Source organism: Myotis yumanensis, unplaced genomic scaffold (genome assembly GCF_028538775.1).
Source record: "Myotis yumanensis isolate MYYU_CA2020_CCGP unplaced genomic scaffold, mMyoYum1.0.hap1 SCAF_4, whole genome shotgun sequence".
Taxonomy (NCBI): Eukaryota; Metazoa; Chordata; class Mammalia; order Chiroptera; family Vespertilionidae; genus Myotis; species Myotis yumanensis.
The window spans coordinates 57,254,936-57,277,932 of NW_027223755.1; the positions used below are offsets into that span (position 1 = coordinate 57,254,936).

The 22,997-nt window shown below is 35.4% G+C and overlaps 1 protein-coding gene across 2 annotated transcripts in view; it reads right to left on the bottom strand.

Moving 5' to 3' along the window:
- ST8SIA4 (ST8 alpha-N-acetyl-neuraminide alpha-2,8-sialyltransferase 4) overlaps positions 1-22,997 on the bottom strand; it is an 89,036-nt gene that overhangs the window by 15,657 nt on the left and 50,382 nt on the right. Inside the window, exon 5 of one of the 2 annotated variants that reach the window (XM_070412387.1) lies at positions 16,572-16,620. The exons of the other annotated variant lie outside the window; for it this stretch is intronic. Within the exon in view, the coding sequence (XP_070268488.1) occupies positions 16,572-16,620 (49 nt within the window). The remainder of the gene's footprint in view (positions 1-16,571; positions 16,621-22,997) is intronic. 2 annotated transcript variants of the gene reach the window in all.

A 22,997-nucleotide genomic window follows, 5' to 3' on the forward strand; every position in this document is an offset into this window, starting at 1 on the left:
GGTTATGGCAAAAAGATAAAGTGGATGTAAAGCCACAGGTTTTAATAAGCTTCTCTTTTAACCAAATTAAATTCTGAAAGATAACTGAAATTGATAATGTAAACTGTCAGAATGAGGAAGTGGTGACATTCAAATGGTGAAATATAAGCAACATAGGAGGAGGATGGTTTTGAAGCATGATGAAGGAGTTAAATGAGGTTAATCCTTTTGTATTATCTTTCTAATGAGGTTAGATTGCTTTTTGAAAATCAGTAATTATGAAAAATCTTACATTTTTCTTATTAAAATTAAAAGGAAGCAGTAAAATCATTTATCATAAGACATGGAGTCCTACAGAAAAAGAAAGAAGAATTAAAATCAACTAGGGTAAATAATCCCAAAACCTGGCAAAAAAAAACAAAACGGGTCATATATTGGAAGATGAAAATGATAGTGGTATTTTACCCATGCAAATGTTTCCTTTACATAAACATTTAGTCCAAGGAAGCAGTTAGAGATTACATTTCCACATCCCCAGCCAACGTAAGAACAGTTTCCCAATAAAAGTCCGTTTTACTATAATAACAAAATGTAAACAACTCTTCTAATGGTCTGATGATCTTATTTATGCTTGATTTGGGCTATTTTCAAGTGTATATGTTTAGTTTACATTAATAAGTCAGGTTACATTAACCTTCCTGATAGGAATTGTACTAAAATCTATTTCAGAAGGAATAAGGACCTAAAATGTTATCTCTAATCCATTCAGTAGTGTAGAATGCTTGCTAGCAAAGTGTACAAATATCAGCCAAAGATCAGAGTTCTCAAAGCCCAGTGAAGTAATGAAATAAAAAATAGTCATAAGCAAGTTCAAAGTGTTTTTTAAAGCTTTCCCAGCAAGTATCAAAATAATAGCATGTGGGGAGGTTAGTCAAATTTAGGTAAGTATTCTCTTTTTATTCCTGCCATAGAGGATGTGATGCTGAAGTGACTTGACATTCAAACACTTGCCTTGTCTTTGGCATAATATATCACTCAGTAAAGGACATTCTTTAAGCATAGAATGGGGATTCTAGCTTAAAAACAAACAAACAAACAAACAACAACAAAAACAGGGGTATTGTTGAGGTGAACCAGGGATGCAGGCTGTGGAATCTGCGTAATACTCCAAAGTTACCTATCACTAGAAATACAACTGCTCCACATGATTAATCAAGGGGTAAATTTAAATTTTATGTAAAGTTTGAAGGGCTATAAGGTGATATATAATACTTTTCATCGAGTTAAATGTCAATAAATACTTATTTTCCCCCTCCAGATGTCAATCTTTATTCGATGCAAGTCCAATATAATGTAATGAATGCAATTTTCCTCCCTTTTCTCTTTTTTAGCATAACTAATGCTGATCCCTTCAACATATTTTTAAGCAGAATCACTTAATATATAAAGCACATTTATAAAGTAGTTGCTGAATGGAAGACCATTAGTAGATATTTTTTAAAAGAATGCTCTTGTACTTCTGAAGAAATAAAACAATCAGAAATATAGCTGTAAAGACAATTACATTATGTAATATAATATTCTTTACAATGGGAAAATATAAAAGTGAAACAGTACTACACAACCAGACTATTGTTTAAAAAACTGTCCCTTGCCTGAAATTTGCCCCTATTATGATGTTTATCATAATATTCAGTTAAAATGCAATGTTGAAAGAATGAAGTTGGACCCCTTCATCATACCCATTGCAAAAAATAACTCAAAATGAATCATAGACTCATTTAGTTAAGAGGTAAAACTCTTAGAAATAGAGGAATAATGTAACATGACCTTAGCCAAAGCCTCCTTAAATATGACACCAAAAGCACAATTGATAAAAGAAAAATAAATTGAACTTCATCAAAATTAAAAATGTTTGTGTTTCAAAGAATACCATAAAAATGAAAGAGGGGGAAAAAACCCACCACAGAATAGGTGAAAATATTTCCAAATCACATAACTGATTTGCATCTAAAATACATAAATTTTATAGTTCAATAATAAATACACCAAAATACTTAATTTAAAAATGAGCAAAGGAATAGATATTTTTCCAAAGAAGATATAAATTGCCAACATGAACATGAAAAAAATGGTCAACATTATTAGCCATCAAGGAAATGTGAGTCAAATTCACAATGAGATGCTTTTTCATACCAATAAGAATGATTATAATAAAAAATGATAAATAATATTAAGTGTTTGTGAGAATGTGATGCAACCGAAACCTTCATATTTTGCTGGTGCTGGTGTATGAGAGTAAAATGATGTAGCCCCTTTGGAACAAGGTCTGGACATTTCTCAAAAGGTTAGACCTATAATTACCTTATGACGCAGCAATTGTACTCCTAGGTATAATATTCTCTCCTGGACCAAACTTTATTTAGACTCCTCTGTATACCTCTCGTCAACTAGGCCACTACTTCGGCCTTCTGTGTCTATCCTGGCTGAGTCCAGTTTTAGCAAGAATCCTGCCAAATTAATTTAGGAGGAATTACCCTACTTTTTATATCTGACCACCTCTGATATCTGATCAAACCCTCATCCCCTGCCTTTTTTCGAGTTCACTGTGAATTTATATACATATGAAATTTAATATATTATGTGGATGTAATCATATTAGCAATGGCCAGTCACATTACCTATGCACATGGCTACATAACAGTCAACTAGTGAATTCGAGTTCAGTTTAGTTTAGTTCTTGTTTTTTTAAAGAACTTGATGAAGTATTGCCTGCATTATAGTACTAGGGCTTAAATATCACCTAGGAAAACAAAGCAAAACAAACAATCAAAAAACCTATAGTTACTTCTTTTAAACTTGTTACATTTTAATAGGCAGAGAGAAATAACCATTAGGTTTCCATCTAGAATGTGAACTATACAATTCAACTGAATATAGCAATAATGAAATTCACATAAATTTAGAGGCAGTTGGTCTAGGACAGCCATTTATTTTGTACTATTTGTTTTCTTTTAGCTGTACTGATATAACAGAAATTCAGGAATGAGAGTAACAACACTTTTTTTCCAGACACTTTGAATAAGAATGTAAGTTGATGGAGATAATTAGCTCAGATTTCATAACAAACTTACCAAGAGGGTGAAACACAACTTTCTTTAAAATGAAAAGAAATTGAAATGGCTTTTTGGTGTTGTTCAAGAGGAATATTTTCATAATAAAGCTTCTCAAATCACTGGTTTAATGATTGATTCTACTTGGGGGGAAAATATCTGAAAACAGGCAATCTGTGGGAGCTGGCTTTCAAAGCATGTGTATGGTATTCTTGACCATCTGTATTGCTTGTGTTAGTACACTCATGTACTATTGTTTTGTATGCTGACTCAAATTTCATTTGTAAACTTCCTGAATGCACAAAACATCCCTACAGAGGAGAGAGCAAGAGATGAATTTTGGGAATATACAGGTTGAGAAAAGGAGTACACACTACTGAAGAATAAATTACAGTTAAATTTTGGAATAAGAATAATTAGGTTAAAATATTAAGAAATTTCATACTGACTCTCACAGGGTCTTGTCTCAGTTGCTATCTTAATATACATCCTTTCAAATAAAGAGAAGAAATGAAATGCAGCACCAAAAAGGCTACAAATCATTACAATTCATGGGCGTCCTGAAAGAACTGTCCTGGGGGTCCTTCATTTTGTATTGGCATGAAAACAAGACTTTCGCCCATGGCCTAGCAATAGTGTATGAAAGCAAAAGCAGCAACTCAGGAACTGAGTTATATATCTGCAGAATGTTAACTTAGAGAATCTAAGAGACAAAAAACCACCAATGTAGGCCATTCTGTAGAGCTCCGTAAGTAAATAAGAAGATATATCTATTAAGTTCCTCAAAGTGGCTGCTACATGACTATGGCAAATCAGATCCCTAACCACCTTATCAGGACCAGTGATTATTCACTGAAGAAGGTAAAACAGGTGGCTTTCTGAAGTGGAGCGCCAGTAGAAGCAGCATAATAAATATTCTAATTGTTTTGATGAGATTTAAGTCGAACTATTTAATTTATTTTGACATTTCAAAGGAAGTGTATGAAATTTTGTGATTTTCAAATAGAGCAGGTTTAAAAAATTTTGTGAGAATGGTCTATAAATGCTACCTATAATGTTTCATTTTACAATATTAACATTAAACCCTCTTTGTCAATGGTGTTGAAATGTAGTAATGAGCAGGGATAGGAAGTGCACTGAAGGCTGTCTTTGATAGTTCACGTTTGGGTTATTAAATTCTGTCTGTAGAATATAAAGTTCCCAAATTCTTAAGTGTTCGAATAATTCAGAGTTATCTAACTAGACCAATTGTCAATTAGTTTGGTCTTATAGGCCTTAATTTAAGGAAAACTACAAATACTCACTATGATTGTTCTTCCAACAGCGAAATTATCAGTGCAGAGACAGGTTCTGGAAGTGCAGGGAGTGATTGAACTCTGGACATTAAGTGGCCTTTTAGGCCTGGCCACTGGTTATGATAAGGAAAATAAATTATATTGAATACAAATGGAATATCCATGCATAAATAAATGTGCTTTCTATAACCATGGAATTCAATTTGTCTTAGGTAGACTTTTAAAATCATTTTTTTAAAAGAAAAGCATATTTAATTTATAGTTTGAGAGAGCTTTCCCTGAAACTGAATTGCTAGTAAGGTTCAATTTAAGTTGACTATATTAAGGTCAAAAATATAATTTATATAAAATTAACTTGGCAGAATAAACAAATCCTTGCCAGAAGAATAGGTGATTTCCTTCTCTCAACACTTCATCAGCACTTTCTGCATTTCTAGTACTCTATTTCTTCGAAGAGTATTCTGACCAGAGAAAAAGAAACATGGGCAATGTGATATACACACTAGTAAAAAAAAACCCTCTTTTCAAAATGTGATTGAGGTCTGGTTGCTTTGGAAAGACCTACAACTATTTCTAGATGTGGTTCTATAGACTAAAGAAACTGGGAACTACATTGCAATGCTAAGTAATGATCTTCCTGTTTTTATTCTCACACAGTCTGGCCAGTTTCCCTGTTCCCTGACTCTTACCACATTTCAGAGCTGATTACATACACGTATTCCAATGTGGGAAAACACTGCTCCTTTTCAAACACAAGTTCTATGTAAGTTTCCATTTCCAGTTTATTCATCAAAACAAAGCTGGTTCAGAAAGGGGAAAAATTACAAATTGCTTACATCTGTTCAACCTAAAACATTATTCACACTCTGCCAGTGATGACTGCTAAGCCATCTGAGGAATATGATAGGTGTTTGGGGAAAAATATTTGTCACAGTGCAGTGAAGAAATGACATGTGTGAAAGCCTCAAGGTTATTTCAAAGTTCAGTGGTGGCTTTCAGGTATTTTGGGATAGACAAGTTCTGAATTAATATGCACACAAACTAGAAACATATACCTACTAAACAATTTTACATAGTAAGCATGAACATAATTGCCAAATTAATGATTATTGGAATCAAAAGATAAACAAGTGAAACAAATTATTATGTTATGAGAAAAAGGACATTTCATTCTAACTAATAAAGTGAATATATAAGTATACTATCAAGTCTGGCTATATAATATACATAGTTATATGTCACATATTATGTTTACATATGTAATTACACATATGTAATGCATATGTAAATATATACCTCTAGTTTGCTATGCAAATATATATATACAAACAAATATCTCATAGGTATATAATAATTATCTAAATCTCAGAATATATAGTTGATAATATTGCTTTAAAATAAAAAAATATTGGGGATAGCAAGACTTTTTAAAACTCTAATGTTAGCTGAATCAAAGTTTCTCTCATTTCCTTTATGCTATTAAAAGGAAGTCAGTTGGTTGACAATGCAGATTGGTATAATTCCTGACAAAACTCTGCCTATGATGAGGCATTTTTGTTATGAGACATATTTCCGCCAGTTTTATCAAGAATGTACCAAATTCAAACATGTTTCCTATTTTTCAGAAACGTTTAATAGGAACTTAAAAATAAATTTACTCTAAAATTGATTTACTGCCACCTATGTGGACACAGCTGAGAGGTCATACATGTTAATTCCCCATTAGGAAAATGCTTATATAACCACTAATCTTATTCACCGATCTTCTCTTGACATTCATGTCACAAGTTAGAAATTTTCAAATTCTAGTATAAGTTTTGGTGTTAGTGGCATAGATAAAAATGTTGTCTAGAATAAGTTCAGTATCGAGGAATGAAAATGAAATCCATCTTTTAAACCTGGATTGTGGAGCTGTCTGGCTTCCACTGAAATACCTTTGGGGATCTATAGCAATTTTGTTTTTATTGAAGAAAGAGAAGGGGGAAAATGCATATTGTAAATTTGTATGGCATCCAAATATTCCATGCCCCTCTCAACTACAGATCAAGAGAAATATTGAACCAGTTTGCTGCCAGAAAATGCTCAGCAATCAAAGATGAGAAGAGGTATGGGATCACTTCCACTAATGTGCATATTTAGTGTAGACCATCCTGCTGAAAAGAAATCACATTCAAATGTGACTGGGCGCTGTGTATTTGTATTCACCCCACCATGGAAACAGTTTGAATGCCTTCCTCTGGAGGCTGATGGATCTCAGTGACAGCTGCATTGCCACAATATGCTGAAGTGGCTCATCTTGACAGGTCATATCCTGGATTTCACATTCTGAATGGCAGCTGGGATGCCAGAGAGCTTTCTCACAGTGGGTGGGCTGAATTTAATCAGACCTCCTTGGCTTCAGAGACAAGCTGCACGTGTGGCTGCAGGCCACTCTAAGAAGTCCAAGATGTACCTCTGTCACTCCCTAAATAGCAGTGACATCCACGGCAGCAGTTTCTGTGCTTCTATTAGGACACTGCAAAGTGCCTTGTAAGAGCACAGATTTCCCGGGCCCATGGTAGCACTTTTCCCAGATGCCATCTGCAGCATCAGCACCGTGTACACTTGGTGGACACTGGTTAAGTGATTCAAGTTTCAAACTGAAATCTATATCTACATCCATGTACCTAAGAATATGTAGATGCATAAACTGAAGTAAAAATAAAACATTGAATTTGCAGTTCTGGGACATCTCACCAATTAGAGCAAATGTGTGATTGTAACAACAAAACATGAGTCTACTTCCATTCACTGGAAAGTGGATTACTTCTCCTAGGTGAGTCCTTGCTTCCTCCAGGGGTGAGTTTTTACTTCTCAAGTTCATTACCAACTGTGGCCTGCACAAACCAACCCCTGTGCAAAACCCGAATGAGCTGACGGATGGTACGTTCACAGGGGCTGGCATGAGGAGTGTTTCCCTCAGCCGTTCAGAGTCCCTTGCTTGGGCCAGGCAAGCAGCTTTCCAGGGCATTCCCCAGAGAGAACAACTCCCTGCTACATCTTTTGCAAGCAGAAAGCTCCACTTCCCCCTCGCCCCCAAGACCTCAAAAAGCAATAAATGCCTTTCTGAAAACCTAACTGAAAGCTGCTTGTAATGGAATAAAAAAATTTTTGTTAGATGAAACACATCTTTGCCAAAAAAAAAACAAAAAAAAAACCCAAAAACAAAACTTCTTTCAGGCCAAAAACCTAGATTGTGCCCTAGATTTTCTCACTTGTGGGACACCAGAGACATCTAGGGCCGTGTTTCATGATTAAACCCGCAGTTTGCCTGTTGAAAAGCTAAGTGGAGAGCTCCAGAACTCTAAGGGGAGGATCAGCAGTTTGCATGGGGTGTGGGAGATCCTTAGTCCACAGGTATCCATTCCAGTCAGAGGTAAAGACCTTCCTCACTTAATACTACTCCCTAATTGAGCAAGGGAAGAGTTCAGTTTTCTCCAAGGCCCAACTTTCTATGAAATGTTCCTAGCAAGCCTGAGACCGAGAGGGATTTTCATTAGCTAAATGATTACAGTCAGGAAAAGAAAAAGCAGTGCCAGTTGACTTACTATGAAATGCCAATGAATTCTGATGCAGAGTCTGTGCCCCAAACACAAATCATTACCTATGAACTGTGAATATCCTGCAGGTAGGAAGAGCAGTGTATGCGCTCACACTCACCCTATAGCCCTGCTCTGCCTTCTCATCCCAGGAAACAAGGGAGCCTGTGAGGTCTGGGAGCTGTGAACCAGGGACTCTCCCAGCACTGTCTCTCTCCCGCTCAGAGCACAATCATCTTTAGGCCTGATGTCCACCCCCTTGTGCTTTTTCCCAAACACAGATTAGAAATTTTTAAAAATAGGCGTACATTCCTCTGATCCATTTCCCTTGACTCCTCCCAATTACTGCCCCGATGCTTCGATACATCTTTTCATTTACTTAAAGTTTTTTGTTTTTTTTTGCCTGAATTCTACTTTAGAGTAATAAAGAAAAGGTTGAAATATAAAGGGTATAGACAGTGATAGATCTATAATAGGGAAAGGAAAGTCATAAGGTGAACAGAAAATGGACATAATAAATGACTTGTGTCCTTAAGCTCTGAAATGCTTCAACATATAGAATTACCACAATGTTTCTAGCTAGTGATATAGTGTTCTTTGAGTAAAACTCAGTTTTCTAAAGTACAATTAAAGAAGATAGAGATAAAAAGTCTTATACAACTCTTCTCTAGTAAATCATCTCTTCCCCATCCTGTGTTATCATATTCATTTTTCCTTCATTCTCCACTACTTCTGCTCCACTACTTTAACCTTTCCTTGGAGTTCAAGTCCAGTTCTTTGCCAGACGACATATTCCTAAATAGTTTGACCTGATTATCTCTGAAGGAGCCCCAAAGAAATAATTTTATTTTTTTAAATCCGCCTCATCTGACTCTTGATCTAACATTTTACAGTGTGTGTGTGTTTGTGTGTGTGTGTGTTTTTTGTTTTTTTTTTTGATAGATGGGTGACATATGAATTGAGACATGACAGTAATCTATACATGAAAGTGAACTGTATTGGAGTATGGTCTCAGAAACTGGAATCATAACTTTGTTTAAAATATTGATTCTGGAAAAGACTTAGAATTCATCTCTGAATTCTCAACAGAATCTAGTTTTATTTGAACATCACACTATTTAACTTTGTCTAAATACATACTGAATATCAATAACAGAGACTTCATAACTGGAGAAATTAAATGTGTTCTATTCATTTATACTTAGAGAAAGGACTTTAATAAAATCAGTCCACAGTTTTATCCTTTAAAATAAAAATTTAACTCCCCACGGATTAGTTTTTTCTCTGGGGACTCTGTCAGGGCACCACAGTTTTTGCAATTAGACCTAAAATGTAATACTGTATATCTGGGACATACGCCTGAGGGAAGCCTTCCCAATGCTTAAAACATATTGAGGATATTTCAGTATCACAGATGTTTCATTATTGAAGATATTTTGGTATCATAGATATTTCATTTTCAAGCATGCTTTGGACCACAGCAACTATAATAGTATAAATAAAGATTTGCTATTTCCATCAATGAAGTGAAGGAATTGTTCTTATTTTTGAAGTGTGCCTCTCTCTTTCAGTTAGTGTAGGTTAGAGCATTAAAACCTATTGCAGCATTCTATAAATTCAGTATATGCTTAGCTAACATCCACATCTTTCTGTTTCTTTATCTTCTTGTTTTTATTGGCCTGCTTCAGACCATTGTTAATTTGAACACACTTTAACAAATTAGCCTCTAAAACATTATTATAGGCTCCAGTTACCCAATATAAGACTAATTTTATGACAGTTCAACTCTGATCTTGCCACTTCTTGCTCACAAAACTCTAAGGATTCTCTACTTTTGAAAGAATAAGGTTCCTTGTGCATCCTTCAAGGCTTTTTTGGAATCTTACACTAGCCAAACTCTTTAGTAATTATTTCTGTTCTTACTCGGTTATGTATTTATCTAATGTAATGCTTTTGTTCATCCTTTATATATTAAACAAGATTCATTTATCCTGCTACTCTATAATCTTCCATTAGGGAAATCCAATTCACTCTTCAGGGCTCCAAATGCCTATTTTAATGAAATATTTCATGATTTACACTGATGAAAGCAACTTTTCCCTTTTTAGCACACTAGAGGCCTGGTGCACAAAATTCGTGCACGGGGTGGGGGGTCCCTCAGCCCGGCCTGCACCCTCTCCAATCCCGGACCCCTCGAGGGATGTCTGACTGCCAGTTTAGGCCTGATTCCTAGGACATCCCCCTCACAAACCGGGACTGCTGACTCCTAACCACTCGCCTGCCTGCCGCCCTGATTGCCCCTAACTGCCTCTGCCTGCCAGCCTGATCGCCCCCTAACTGCTCCTCTACCAGCCCGATCACCACCTAACTGCTTTCCTGCCAGCCTGGTCATTCCTAACTGCTCTCCCTGCTGGCTTGATAGCCCCTAACCACCTCTGCCTCAGCCTCTGCCACCGTGGCTTTGTCCAGAAGGACGTCCAAAAGGATGTCCGAAAGATGTCCGATCTAATTAGCATATCACCCTTTTATTAGTATAGATTGTTGCATTCTTATTGGTTGGTGCATCACCTCACAGACAAAATTGAGAACCTCCGAGCTTAAACTAATTGTTGTTTATGTCCGTGGGTCCTAGCAGGGAACGATGCATGTAGAGAGAGAGAGAGACAATAAATCTTTGTTGAAGTGAAGTGAGTTCCTAGTCTGTTGTGGACTATGATTCATTATAAATGGCACTCTGGCTTTTTGGTGATTTTTATGATTTCAGCTACTGTGAGCTGGTCTCCAAAATAATTTTACTGGTTTTATTGGGCTCCAAAATGAATGCCTAGTGTAACTAATTAAATTTTTACTTTGATGCATTTCCATTGTGAAAGGCACTATGGAAGAGTACAGACTCAAGCTGCTTGTCTTGGACTCGGGCTTTGCTTTTCACTGGTTGTATAAACTTGGCAAGTTGCATCACTAGTTCCTCTGTCAGTTTCCTCACGTGAAAAATGAAAGTAATAGCAGAACTAGCTTACAGGGTTGTTTACATAGTATGAAAACAACTTGTAAAAAGGCTGGCACATAGGAAGAGTTACATGAGTGTTAGCTAAAATTAAACAGTGAAACATTTGCAAAAAGTCGTCTGTCTTGACACATGTCATTTTCTTTGCCTTAAACAGTCCCCCTACTCCTAAATTAACTAGAATATCAATTTCTCCAGCAGGTCTTCTTCTTTTAATCAAGCTCCCATTTTTATTTCTTTTAGAAGTGACTATCCCACACTGTCCTTTCCTCCCCAATCACAGCACTTGTTATACTGATATAATCATCCAGGTGAAGGCGAGAACTAAGTCTATTTAATACAAATTTGCACCCCAGATCTACAGAGTACCTGGCACACAGCTGATGTTTGATTTAAGGTGAATCCTAGATGACGTTATTGAAGAAAATTGAAGTTTAGGAAATTCTCTTAATCAAATGAGTATAAACACAATAACAAATAAGATTACTATAAAATGCAATTAAAATATATGCATATAACAATGAGGTATATTTTTAATAGAAATAGAAGTAAAAAGTGACAGAAAAGTAGAATAAAATAAAACATGAAATCATATAATGACAAAAGGAGCAATTGTTAGTTTGTGGGGAATGAAAAGAGAGTAGGATTTAGCATTTCTTAAAACCTCACTTAGATATTAAATACAGACACCTTATGGTTATCTATCTCACACGCAGAAAAAAAGTCCTTATTTGTGAAAACACCTGTAATTTGGCATCTAATGGCGACATTAAGACATAATTGCTGCCAGGAATTATTGCGTGATGTATTTTAATTTGATAGTTTTGAATTTCCAAATGCTTAAAAAGTATTTGTTTTACATTTAATATTTTTTCCTCATTCTCAAGTTGTCACTCTTGATGAAATTGACCCACCCTGGTTGCATTAATTTTTTAAAAGCTATAAAACAAGGAAGAAATGGAAATCTTCCAATTTATATTCTTATATGTATAGCTATTGAACTTTGCATCCCAGTCATACTAACTTTTCAACTTGCACACGAAGTTCTCAATCACAAATTCTAAAGAAACTCACAAGTTCAGACCTATTAACAAATGGTCCTTTTGGTCTTCGTCACTACTTCCTGGCACAGAGACCCTAAGGCCCTTGGTAGACCCCGAGTGATAGCAGTGTCTTTGCTATTCATCAAAGGTCACTTTCCATTACCCTGGAGTTTATATTGAGGGGGTGACACAGGTGGGGCCCCTAGATACCTCAGGCCTGGGGCTGGTGATAAGAAAGGCCAACCAGTAAGTGGGTGAGAACTTTCAGCCCCACCCCTGCCCCCAGAAAGGGGAGGGGACTGGAAACTTGGTTATAAAAACTCTTGTACAAGGAGATCCACAGAGCTTCCCAGTTAGTATACACACCAAGGTGCTGAAAACTCGTAGCCATCTCCCTTATCCCTCTTCCCCCAACACATCTTTGCCATATGTATCTCTTCCCTTTGGCAGCTTCTGAGTTACAATCCTTATAATAAGCCAGTAATAGTAAATAAATTGCTGTCCTGAGTTATGTGACTTGTTCTAGCAAATCACCGAACTCCAGAAAGAGGTTGTGCAAACCTTTGATTTACAGCCAGTCGGTCAGAAATACAGGTGGCCAGGGTCTTGCTTTCCATATGGCATATGGCATTAAGCTCTTTCACTTAAAATGTACCAGGCACTGATCTATATGGTTTACATACAACTCAAATGATTCTCTCAGCAACCCTGTGAAGTAGAAACTCTTAACTTTGTTTTACAATTCAGAACACTAAAGCACGATGAGAATAAAGAACTGGACCAAAGTCCTAACGTTGATAAGCTGTGAAACTTGGAATTAAAAAAAAATCTCTCTCCAAGGTAAATGTCCTAAACATTAAGTGGAATCTTAGTAGTGCAATTAATTTGCCATGTCATTTTAGTTGGCATTACATTAATTTCAGAATCAATAATTAAATTACCAAAATGTAAAATATGACTGAGGGCCCAATACTTTATTTTATAACTTTCTTGGGTATAATTCTAATCATTAGGTGTGTTGTATTAACTGCTAAAAGAAAACACAGAGAAGTAAAAACGCTTCTAAAATCTACTGTACAAAAGAAGGTTAACATGCTTTTCTCCCCCAGTTTAATATATGGTCCTCCTTACTAAGTGTAACCTGGAATTTAAAAACTTTTATTTTTCTATGGCAAATGTTAAATCCCATGTTGACTTCTTCAACCTGTCAAATCAAAGTTATTCCATTTCATTGAGGGAGATAATTATATTTTCAAACTGAAAAATAATTTAAAACAATCAACTTGAACTATATATAATTAGAAAAGTATTTTATCATCTCCAGATTCTGTGTTTACTTACAGTTGGTAGAAATAATACTGTTACTTGGAAAAGAATAAAATCTATCAGAAAAAATGCTACTATTCCATGCTGACATTAAAATGGAGTACTTTGGAGAAATGCTATCTAATTTCCGGGTAGTAATATTCCCATGACAGTTATGATCACTATTGACTATTCATAGGAGCTCTAAAGGAAGTCTAGGGAGTTTTCTCATTAATGCTAAATCACACACACACACACACATACACACACACACACACACACACACACATCTCACAATACTTGAGGGAAATAAGAGACCATTCAGATTATTAGCTCTACTTTCCACTTGCAAAACCAGAGTCATCATAAGTGTAAAAGGTGCTTGGGGAACCAGTGTTGAATTGGCTTACAAAAAAAAAGAAAGAAAGAAAAAGATAGATAGATGATAGGTAGGTAGGTAGGTAGGTAGATGATAGATAGATGGATAGATAGATAGATTCCTGCAGTCTTATTTTCCATACCACACTCTTTCTCAAAATATGGTGAAAACACAGCAAGCAAAATAATAAGCCAGTTTATACCTTAGTTTTATGCACCCTTTCTACCCCCAAATTCTGTCTAAAGGGTAATTCTCAAATCCTAGAAGATAGCCTATTTTACATTTCTTTTATATACTACTCACCCCAAACTCAAAGTCCTAATTGTCTCCAATCCAATGAGTGACAGAAATAATTTCCTTTATGTTATGAGTGAAGAACTATAAATAACAGAGGATAGAATTCAACAATTATTCCAAGTGATTCTTCCAGCACAACATTCTCTCTCTCTCTCTCTCTCTCTCTCTCTCTCTCTCTCTCTCTCTCTCTCACACACACACACACAAACACACACACATTTTGCCAGTCTTTTCACAGACAAAATAAAATAAATGGGGCATATGAGTCCTGTGAGCACCAACAGCTACCTTTTACTAGTTTTTAAATGTTCATCTAGATATCTTATCTTTTTTTGCTCTTCTAAATCAAATGTTGCATTTGGCCCTGACCAGTTTGGCTCAATGGATAGAGTGTCGGCCTATGGACTCAAGGGTCCCAGGCTCAATTCCAGTCAAGGGCATGTACCTTGGTTGCGGGCACAGTATGCAGGAGGCAGCTGATCAATGTTTCTCTCTCATCAATGTTTCTAACTTTCTATCCCCCTCCCTTCCTCTCTGTAAAAAATCAATAAAATATATATTAAAAAAAGTTGCATTTGCCTATTTTCCTATTGTTTCTTTTGCCCCCACAAAAAATTAATGAAAACAAATGGTGCAGATTCACCATCTGTAATCCTATATAAGATGCAAATCGACCAAATGGCAGAACGACTGGTCACTATGATGCGCACTGACCACTAGGGGGCAGATACTCAACACAGGAGCTGCCACCTGGTGGTCAGGGAGCACAGCTCAGCCAGAAGCCGGGCTCATGGCTGGTGAACACAGCGGGGCTCCCGCTTCCAATGCAGCGCTAAGGATCCGTACGGGGGATGTCCGACTGCCGGCTTAGGCCCACTCCCTGCAGAAGGCAGACATCCCCCAAGGGGTCCCGGACTACGAGCGGGTGCTGGTGGGGCTGAGGGATCCCCTGCCCCCAGTGCACGAATGTCGTGTACCAACTGGGCCTCTAGTATTTAATAATCCTGTGGCACTGGGCAAGTCATTTTCATGTAAGAGGGGTGAAATATTTTAGATGCAGTGGTTAGGATGGAACTGTGTTCAACCTTGAGGATGAATATAAGAGCTTTTAGATGACAAAATCATTCTCTTCAAATAGAAGATTAAAACTGCTAGGAAATAGCCCTAACTGGTTTGGCTCAGTAGATAGAGAATCGGCCTGCGGACTCAAGGGTCCCAGGTTCGATTCCAGTCAAGGGCATGTACCTTGGTTGTGGGCACATCCCCAGTAGGGAGTGTGCAGGAGGCAGCTGATTGATGTTTCTCTCTCATTGATGTTTCTAACTCTATCCCTCTCCCTTCCTCTCTGTAAAAAAAAAAAAAAAAAAAAAATCAATAAAATATATTTTTTTTAAAAAAAGCCCTAGCCAGCTTGGTTCAGTGGATGGAGTGTTGGCCTGCAGACTGAGGGGTCCCAGGTTCGATTCTGGCCAAGGGCACATGCCTGGGTTGTCGGCTCATTCTCCAGTGGGGGGTGTGCAGGAGGCAACCAATCAATGATTCTCTCTCATCATTGATGTTTCTATCTCTCCTTCTCCCTTCCTCTCTGAAATCAATAAAGACATATTTTTTAAAAAAAAAAACTGCTAGGAAATAGAGTAATGATGAACTATGTATGATCTCAAGTACTATTGTAAATTATTTGGCTCTAATTCCTTCTTCTGATGAGATGCCTTTCATTATGGAATGAAGAAGAAAAAAATATTTCAGTTTCTTAGTTTAAAACACCTATAAAATAGATAACTGAGTTAACATAAAACATTGCAGATGAAATAGCTTTTTTTTTCTGAAAATCTGAACTACTTTGCATATATATGTCATTTTTTTTTCTATTTGGAAATAAATCTTACTATGTATTAACAATTAGATCAATTAGTTCACTAAAATAATGCATTAAGAGTTCTGGAATGAGATACAGAATTGGGTGCACATTAACTGGAATTCACACATATGCACATATATAAAACATGTATATATATTTGTTATAATATTTTAATCATGTATTATCAAATATTAAAATTTACTTGTTTTCTGTATAAAAACTTACCAAAAATTATTTTTATTTTTAAATATTTAGTTATGACTAAAGGAAATGACAATAGAATTTTATTTTCTCAGATAAGTTATTTTACTCATATCATCTTGGTTTTTAGGTTAAGTAGTTAAAGAAATCATATTTTTCCAATTATGTAAGTGTGAGAATCAATGTCAAAATTATCAAGTTTCTAGATTAAAATGGAACATTTTTACTCATGTAAAATGCTTTCAGGCATTTATAATAGAGATATTGAGTCCTTTGATTAGATGATGTATAGTCTTCTCCAGTTCTCAGACTGTCTAAATCAATTACCATATGTTTATACCTCATTCTCCTTCTAAAAGGTAGAATAATAAAAAGAATGGCTAAAATCTAGTGGTCAGAAATAAACGAATCTGGCTGAGTGTCAGGATGGAAAAGACAAAGGAAGTATGTGGGTTGTGACAAACTGAATAACAATTCTTACACTATAGAAAAAAAAAATCAGGTCTAGCTTACAGTTATCAAGAAGAGATAAAGTTCCAGCATTGCCAGATCTTCTGATTTTCTAAAGAATCAACAAAAATTGAGATATAATGTGAAAATTCATGGTTTTTATATGTTGGGCACAAATTTTATATTTAAATATCTGTGTGGTTAAACAGGTCTGTAAACTGGCATCAAATTGTTACTCATGAGTTTGCTACCCCTATTCTACAACCAGGAAGAGGAACAGAAAAGGCAATAGGGTGTTTCTACAGGAGAAACGAAAGAAGCCAGGGATTTTAATGAAGACCAACATGATATTACTTATACTGCTATCAGATAAGTGCCAAATAGATACTGAAAACAACGTATTTTATAAGTCTGTCTTGAGTAAAAACAATATCTAAATTACATGTTTTTCTCATTCTAGTCCAAATATTAGTAAATTATTATGTTTGAAACACTTCAGGGAACACTAGAAGGGAAAACAACTTGTTAAATTAAATATAAAAGTCACACTACTACAAGTCATTTGCTTATTTATCTATAAGAGTGCAATTACTATTTTAATCCAAATTTGAAATAAAGACCTGAGTGAAGTGACTCAAGTGCAAGTCATCAATATTATTTTTATTTAAAATAGATTCCCAATTATTCCCACCTTTCTCAGGTATACCCTCAACAGTATTTGCTTTCTATAGAATAATAAATGTGTGCAATAGAAAACAAAATTGTCACTAGGTAATTTCTGCATATTATGAAACAGTGACATTTTGATTCTATTATTGTGTCATCCACATTAAAGTTCTCAGCAAACTTATTTGAATCGTGTTGACAAAGCTTGAACTAAAAACATATTTTTTTATTTCTATAAGCTTTCATCAACTTAGAATGTGTAAGAATTGATATTTTATTATGATACAAATTGGATGTCTTCTCTAGCTAAATATATACCTTAAAGTTCTGTATTATGTTTCAAATTTAATTTAAAATAAAATATTTCAAATTGACATGGCTTGAGCTTTACAAATAATATGGCACAGAATCAATTCTCTAGAAGAGATCCTGCTTTTGCTCTACAGATGTTGGCTGAAAGCCTGAGTAGATAAAAGAACATGAATTTAATGGAATGCTTCAGAACCTAGCTCTAGGACTTTTGTTCTCTCTTTTAGAGTTGAATGAAAAAAAAAAAAAGGAATTCTATTTTAGAATTATATAACAGCTAACTGTGTCTGAAGTTTGGAGTATAGTCCTTAACTATATAGACAGTTTATTTAGTTGTTTCCTCTTCTTGTCTCTGGAAAATAATCTTCTTTTTCTCTCTGGGTAGGAAACATAAGCTAGAAAGAGTTCAAGATCTGTGAAGACACGTAAACAGGAATGCATTCACTTTCTGAATACCATTTGGAAAAGAATGCAAAGCTATATAAATTAATAGGTTTTATTATATTGGAAAATAAACATGAAAAGGGAATGATGAAATGACACAAATATTGTCATACTGATATAAAGCTACATCTTCTATAGAGATATTGGTGGAAAGTGAGCCGATCCTGGGATCAGCAAGTTTGGCTCTGCCACTGAGTGTCTAGTCTTAGATGAAACTCTGGGCCTCAATATCCTGCTCTGCAAAATGAGGGGTTTAACTAGATATGTCGTCAAAGGGTCACTAAAGTCTCTCTGATATACATAAATTAGCTATGCATCATATATTTATATAGTTATGATAATTATATCATTTTAATTTTTTCACTATATCTAAAATCTTTTTTAACTATTCTTGATCCTGAAGTCTTGTGCTATATAAATCTATGTTTATCAGTGAGACAAAGCAAAATTGTTTGATGTACGAAATGAGAATCTTCATTGTTTTTCAAATGACTTTGGATTTTTCTAATCAGTTATCAATTTCCTTACTTTTTCCAAAATTTTTCACATATTTCAGGGAGAATTATAGTGCTATTTTTAAAGAAATTCAAAGCAGAAAATGCAGTTGTTTGACGAACATATAGAATACATTAGAGTTTCCTTTAAGGTGAAAGGTTGGGGATTTTCAGAAACTATACAAGCTATTTTCAGTGCATTACTATCATGAAATAAAGAACAAGCTATGAAAAAATGTTCCCTAATATTGTCAACCATCAGCTTGGTTAGAAAGTCCCCAAACTTATGTGTTAAAAGGTCCAGAAGATGGAGGGGGGGGGGGGAATGTCAAATTCCCCAAAGGGTTCATTGCATCATGAGTCACAATTCTTATGCAATGCAGTCATTTCCTAACATACTAACTTCCAGAAAGAAGGTCACATGCCTCTGTCATCGCCTGGCCAGTAGGGGCAGCACCCCATTTGAACAGTGCTCAGTTTGCCTTTAGTCTTTTTTCCAGTTAGCCTACACATGCTCTTGTCACATGCCTGTCTCTGGTTCCTTAAGGATATAAGAAAACTGATCTCCAAAAACCATTTACATGGATGCAAAAGAACCAAGAAAATGCAGATGGTTTGTCTAGTGTGTCACCTTTTTCTTTTCTCCAGTAAGTACCTGCCCTCCTTCTAATCTACTGGAAGTCAGAGTACCTCCTCACTCTCATATTCAGTGTCCCACAGGCAGTGAGTAAGAGAAAGACTTAGTTCCTGTACACACTAAGTTAAAAGAGAAAACCAGAATAAGGGAAATGTCAAATTCACCATATATCATGGTGGAAAAAGAAGAGAGCTTCCTAAACCTATTTGAACATAATTTGTCCTGTCACCTTGTGTTAGTGCTAAATGGCTAACTCATTTCAGCAGTTATATAAATGCTCCCTCTTATCACCTTCCATACCTTTCTAGAATAAATTTTAGCATTGTCATTGTTTGGATCCTGAAGATTTTTGTAAGTTAGGACTCTGACTAATATTATTTTCTTTCTTTTTTATTTTTATTTTTTTGAATATATTTTATTGATTTTTTTTTTACAGAGAGGAAGGGAGAGGGATAGAGAGTTGGAAACATCGATGAGAGAGAAACATTGATCAGCTGCCTCCTGCACACCTCCTACTGGGGATGTGCCTGCAACCAAGGTACATGCCCTTGACTGGAATCGAACCTGGGACCTTTCAGTCCACAGGCCGATGCTCTATCCACTGAACCAAACTGGTTAGGGATTCTTTCTTTTTTTAAATCAAATAATAAAGATTTGGAGTTATTACACTTAGTTCTCTGAAAAGAGGACTATTATGCAGTATATAGCTATGAACAGGCACTACTGTAAATTTTGGTCTGTACATTTAGCTGACCTTTAATCCTGCTTGGAAACTCTTCTGTTTATGTCTATTCAGTGACGCTGCTTATACATCCCACCAGAGGGATTCCAAGCATTTGCCAAATCCCCTGGGCCTGCATTCTCAAATTACTTTGTCCTTATTTTATGCAAATCTCTGGTGGGAATTCCCATCCTTGAGGAAGCCCATCCTTTTGTTATCTGTTTGCAACTTCAGACCTACCCCAATTCTTGGCACAGACTGCACTCTATTAAGGTTGTTGAAGAGATGATTGTGAAGAAATTCATCTACTCATATTTTCCAACTGTGGAATTATGTGATTTAAAGTACTTTGCTGCTTTAGAATAAACTTTTTAAATGAAAAATTCTTTTATTATTTACCCAGTCTGAGAGGAATGCCATCCTTCGTGCATTACTAAAATATGTGTATGAACATATACTGTGTTAATTATTTTCCATAAAATAATCAGCTTACTGATTTTGAAACTAACAGCAATTCTGTTGTAGGCATCTGTTCTAGGGGAAAAAAGAAAGAGAACATATTTGCCAGCTGAGTAAACTACAAAATGCACTTAGCAGCACTGATTCTTCCTGCTGATGGATTATTTGACCTTAACACATATGGATTCTACAAAGTATCAAGTTCTTTTCTTTTTTTTAAATAATGCCTAGTAACAAGCAAAACACAGATGAGAGTTTTAGGAAAGTGCTCAATCCCATCCAAACACTGCTTCTCTAATTTTGATTATTTTAAAATAGCTACTGTCAAACATTTATAATGACTATATACTTTTCTACAGCAATACTGAGAAACAGGTATTTTAATGTAAGTCAGTCTGTAATATTGTGAAAAGTTCATATACAGCTATAAAATAAATTTCTGTAGAAAGTTTACAGAATTCATATTTGACAAAGGAGGCAAGAGCATACAATGGAGTCAAGACAGTCTCTTCAATAAGTGATGTTGGGAAAATTGGAAAGATACATGCACAAAAAATGAAACTAGACCACCAACTTACACCATACACAAAAATAAACTCAAAATGGGTAAAGGACTTGAACATAAGAAGGGAAACCATAAAAATCTTAGAAGAACCCATAGGCAGCAAAATATCAGACATATGTTGTAGCAATATCTTCACCAATACAGCTCCTAGGACAATGGAAACTAAGGAGAAAATATACAAATGGGACTACATCAAAATAAAAAGCTTCTGCACAGCAAAGAAACTATCAACAAAACAACAAGAAAGCCCACTGCATGGGAAAAGATATTTGCCAATGTTATCTCCAATAAGGGTTTAATCTCCAACATTTACAGGGAACTCATACAGCTTAACAAAAGGAAGATAAACAATCCAATCAAAAAATGGGGAGAAGACCTAAAAAAACACTTTTCGAAAGAGGACATACAGAAGGCCAAGAGACATATGAAAACATGCTCAAAGTCACTAATTATCCGAGAGATACAAAGCAAAACAGCAATGAGGTACCATCTCATACCTCTCAGAATGGCTATCATCAACAACAAATCAACAAATGACAAGTGATGGCAAGGATGCAGAGAAAAAGGAACCCTTCTGCACTGCTGGTGGGAATGCAGATTGGTGCAGCCACTGTGAAAAACAGTATGGAGTTTCCTCAATAAATTAAAAATGAAACTCTCACTTGACCCAGTGTTTTTACTTCTAGGAATATATCCCAAGAAAACAGAAACACCAACCAGAAAGGATATATGCATCCCTATGTTCATAGCAGCACAATTTACAATATCTAAGATTTGGAAGCAGCCCAAGTGCCGATCAGCAGATGAGTGGATTAGAAAACTGTGGTACATCTATATAATGGAATTCTACGCTGCTGTGAAAAAGAAGGAACTCTTACCATTTGCAACAGCATGGATTGACCTGAAGAGCATTATGCTAAGCAAAATAAGCCAGCCAGAGAAAGATAAATATCACATGATCTCACTCATTTGTGGAATATAATGAACAACATAAACTGATGAACAAAAATAGATCCAGAGATAGAAGCATCAGACCATCCAACCTAAGATAGAAGGCAGGGTGTATGCGTGTGTGTGTGTGTGTGTGTGTGTGTGTAAGAGATCAATCAAATGACTTGTATGCATGCATATGAGCATAAGCAATGGACACAGACAGTAGGGGGATGAGGGCATGTGCTGGGGGCGGGAGTGATGGGGGAGAGATCCATGGGGGGGAAAGGAAATTTATGAAATACTTGAAACAATAAAGAATTTAAATTTAAAAAACAACACCTGTATTGGTAATACAAGTCAGATTAATTTACACAGGTAAAACACCTAATATATGTCAGGATAATTTATTGAGATATTAATTGCTATTTTGTTATTAACTGCATTTGAAGAATTAAAATAAATTGCTATTTTCATTCTACAAAAGACATAAAAATAAATATAAATAAAAAAGAAAGTTTACAGAATTCTACTGAGAGAAATAAGATCATCAATGGAATAAAATCCAAAATGATTACTTTAGCTGCAGGTGATAATTTTAAGTAAAACCCACTGGAGCAAAGGAAAAAAAAATGTTGGTTCTTATTAGACTAAATTATCAAAAATATTAATAGTATAATATAGAATTCTTTGCATTTTAGGCGTTACATGATTGTTTTAGCCTTTTAATTGCATCTAAAATTTAACTAGCATAAGTATTGTTGGATATCTGAAACAATGAAGCTATCATTCTGAACTCAGTTGTTTGGTGCTACAGCCTAATTAATTTTGGAAAATTTCTCTGAAATTGTTATAAAGGCTAAGAAAACATAGTTCATATAATCATCAGTGGAATCTATACAAACTAAGTACCTAAGATTTCCCAATTATTGTATAAAACTTTGTTTATTTTTTACAGAGGATTAAATGGATTTTTTTCACTGATTTGACCATCTCTAGAGATACATCAAATGACAATTTTTTCTTCAAGAGTGTACTTTAAATGAGGAATTAGAGAATGAGACAAGCACTATGGACCATACTTTTGTTTTGAAAACAATTGGGTGTTGACAATAAAAATGTATACTGCCTGAAACAAAATTAGTTTATTCCTGATAAGAGACTAATAGTAAAATAACAACTGCCACCCCAATCTTCCCTGCTACACATTCCATTTGACCACCAAACACGGTCATTAGGTGATGGTTTGGAAGACAAAAGTGGA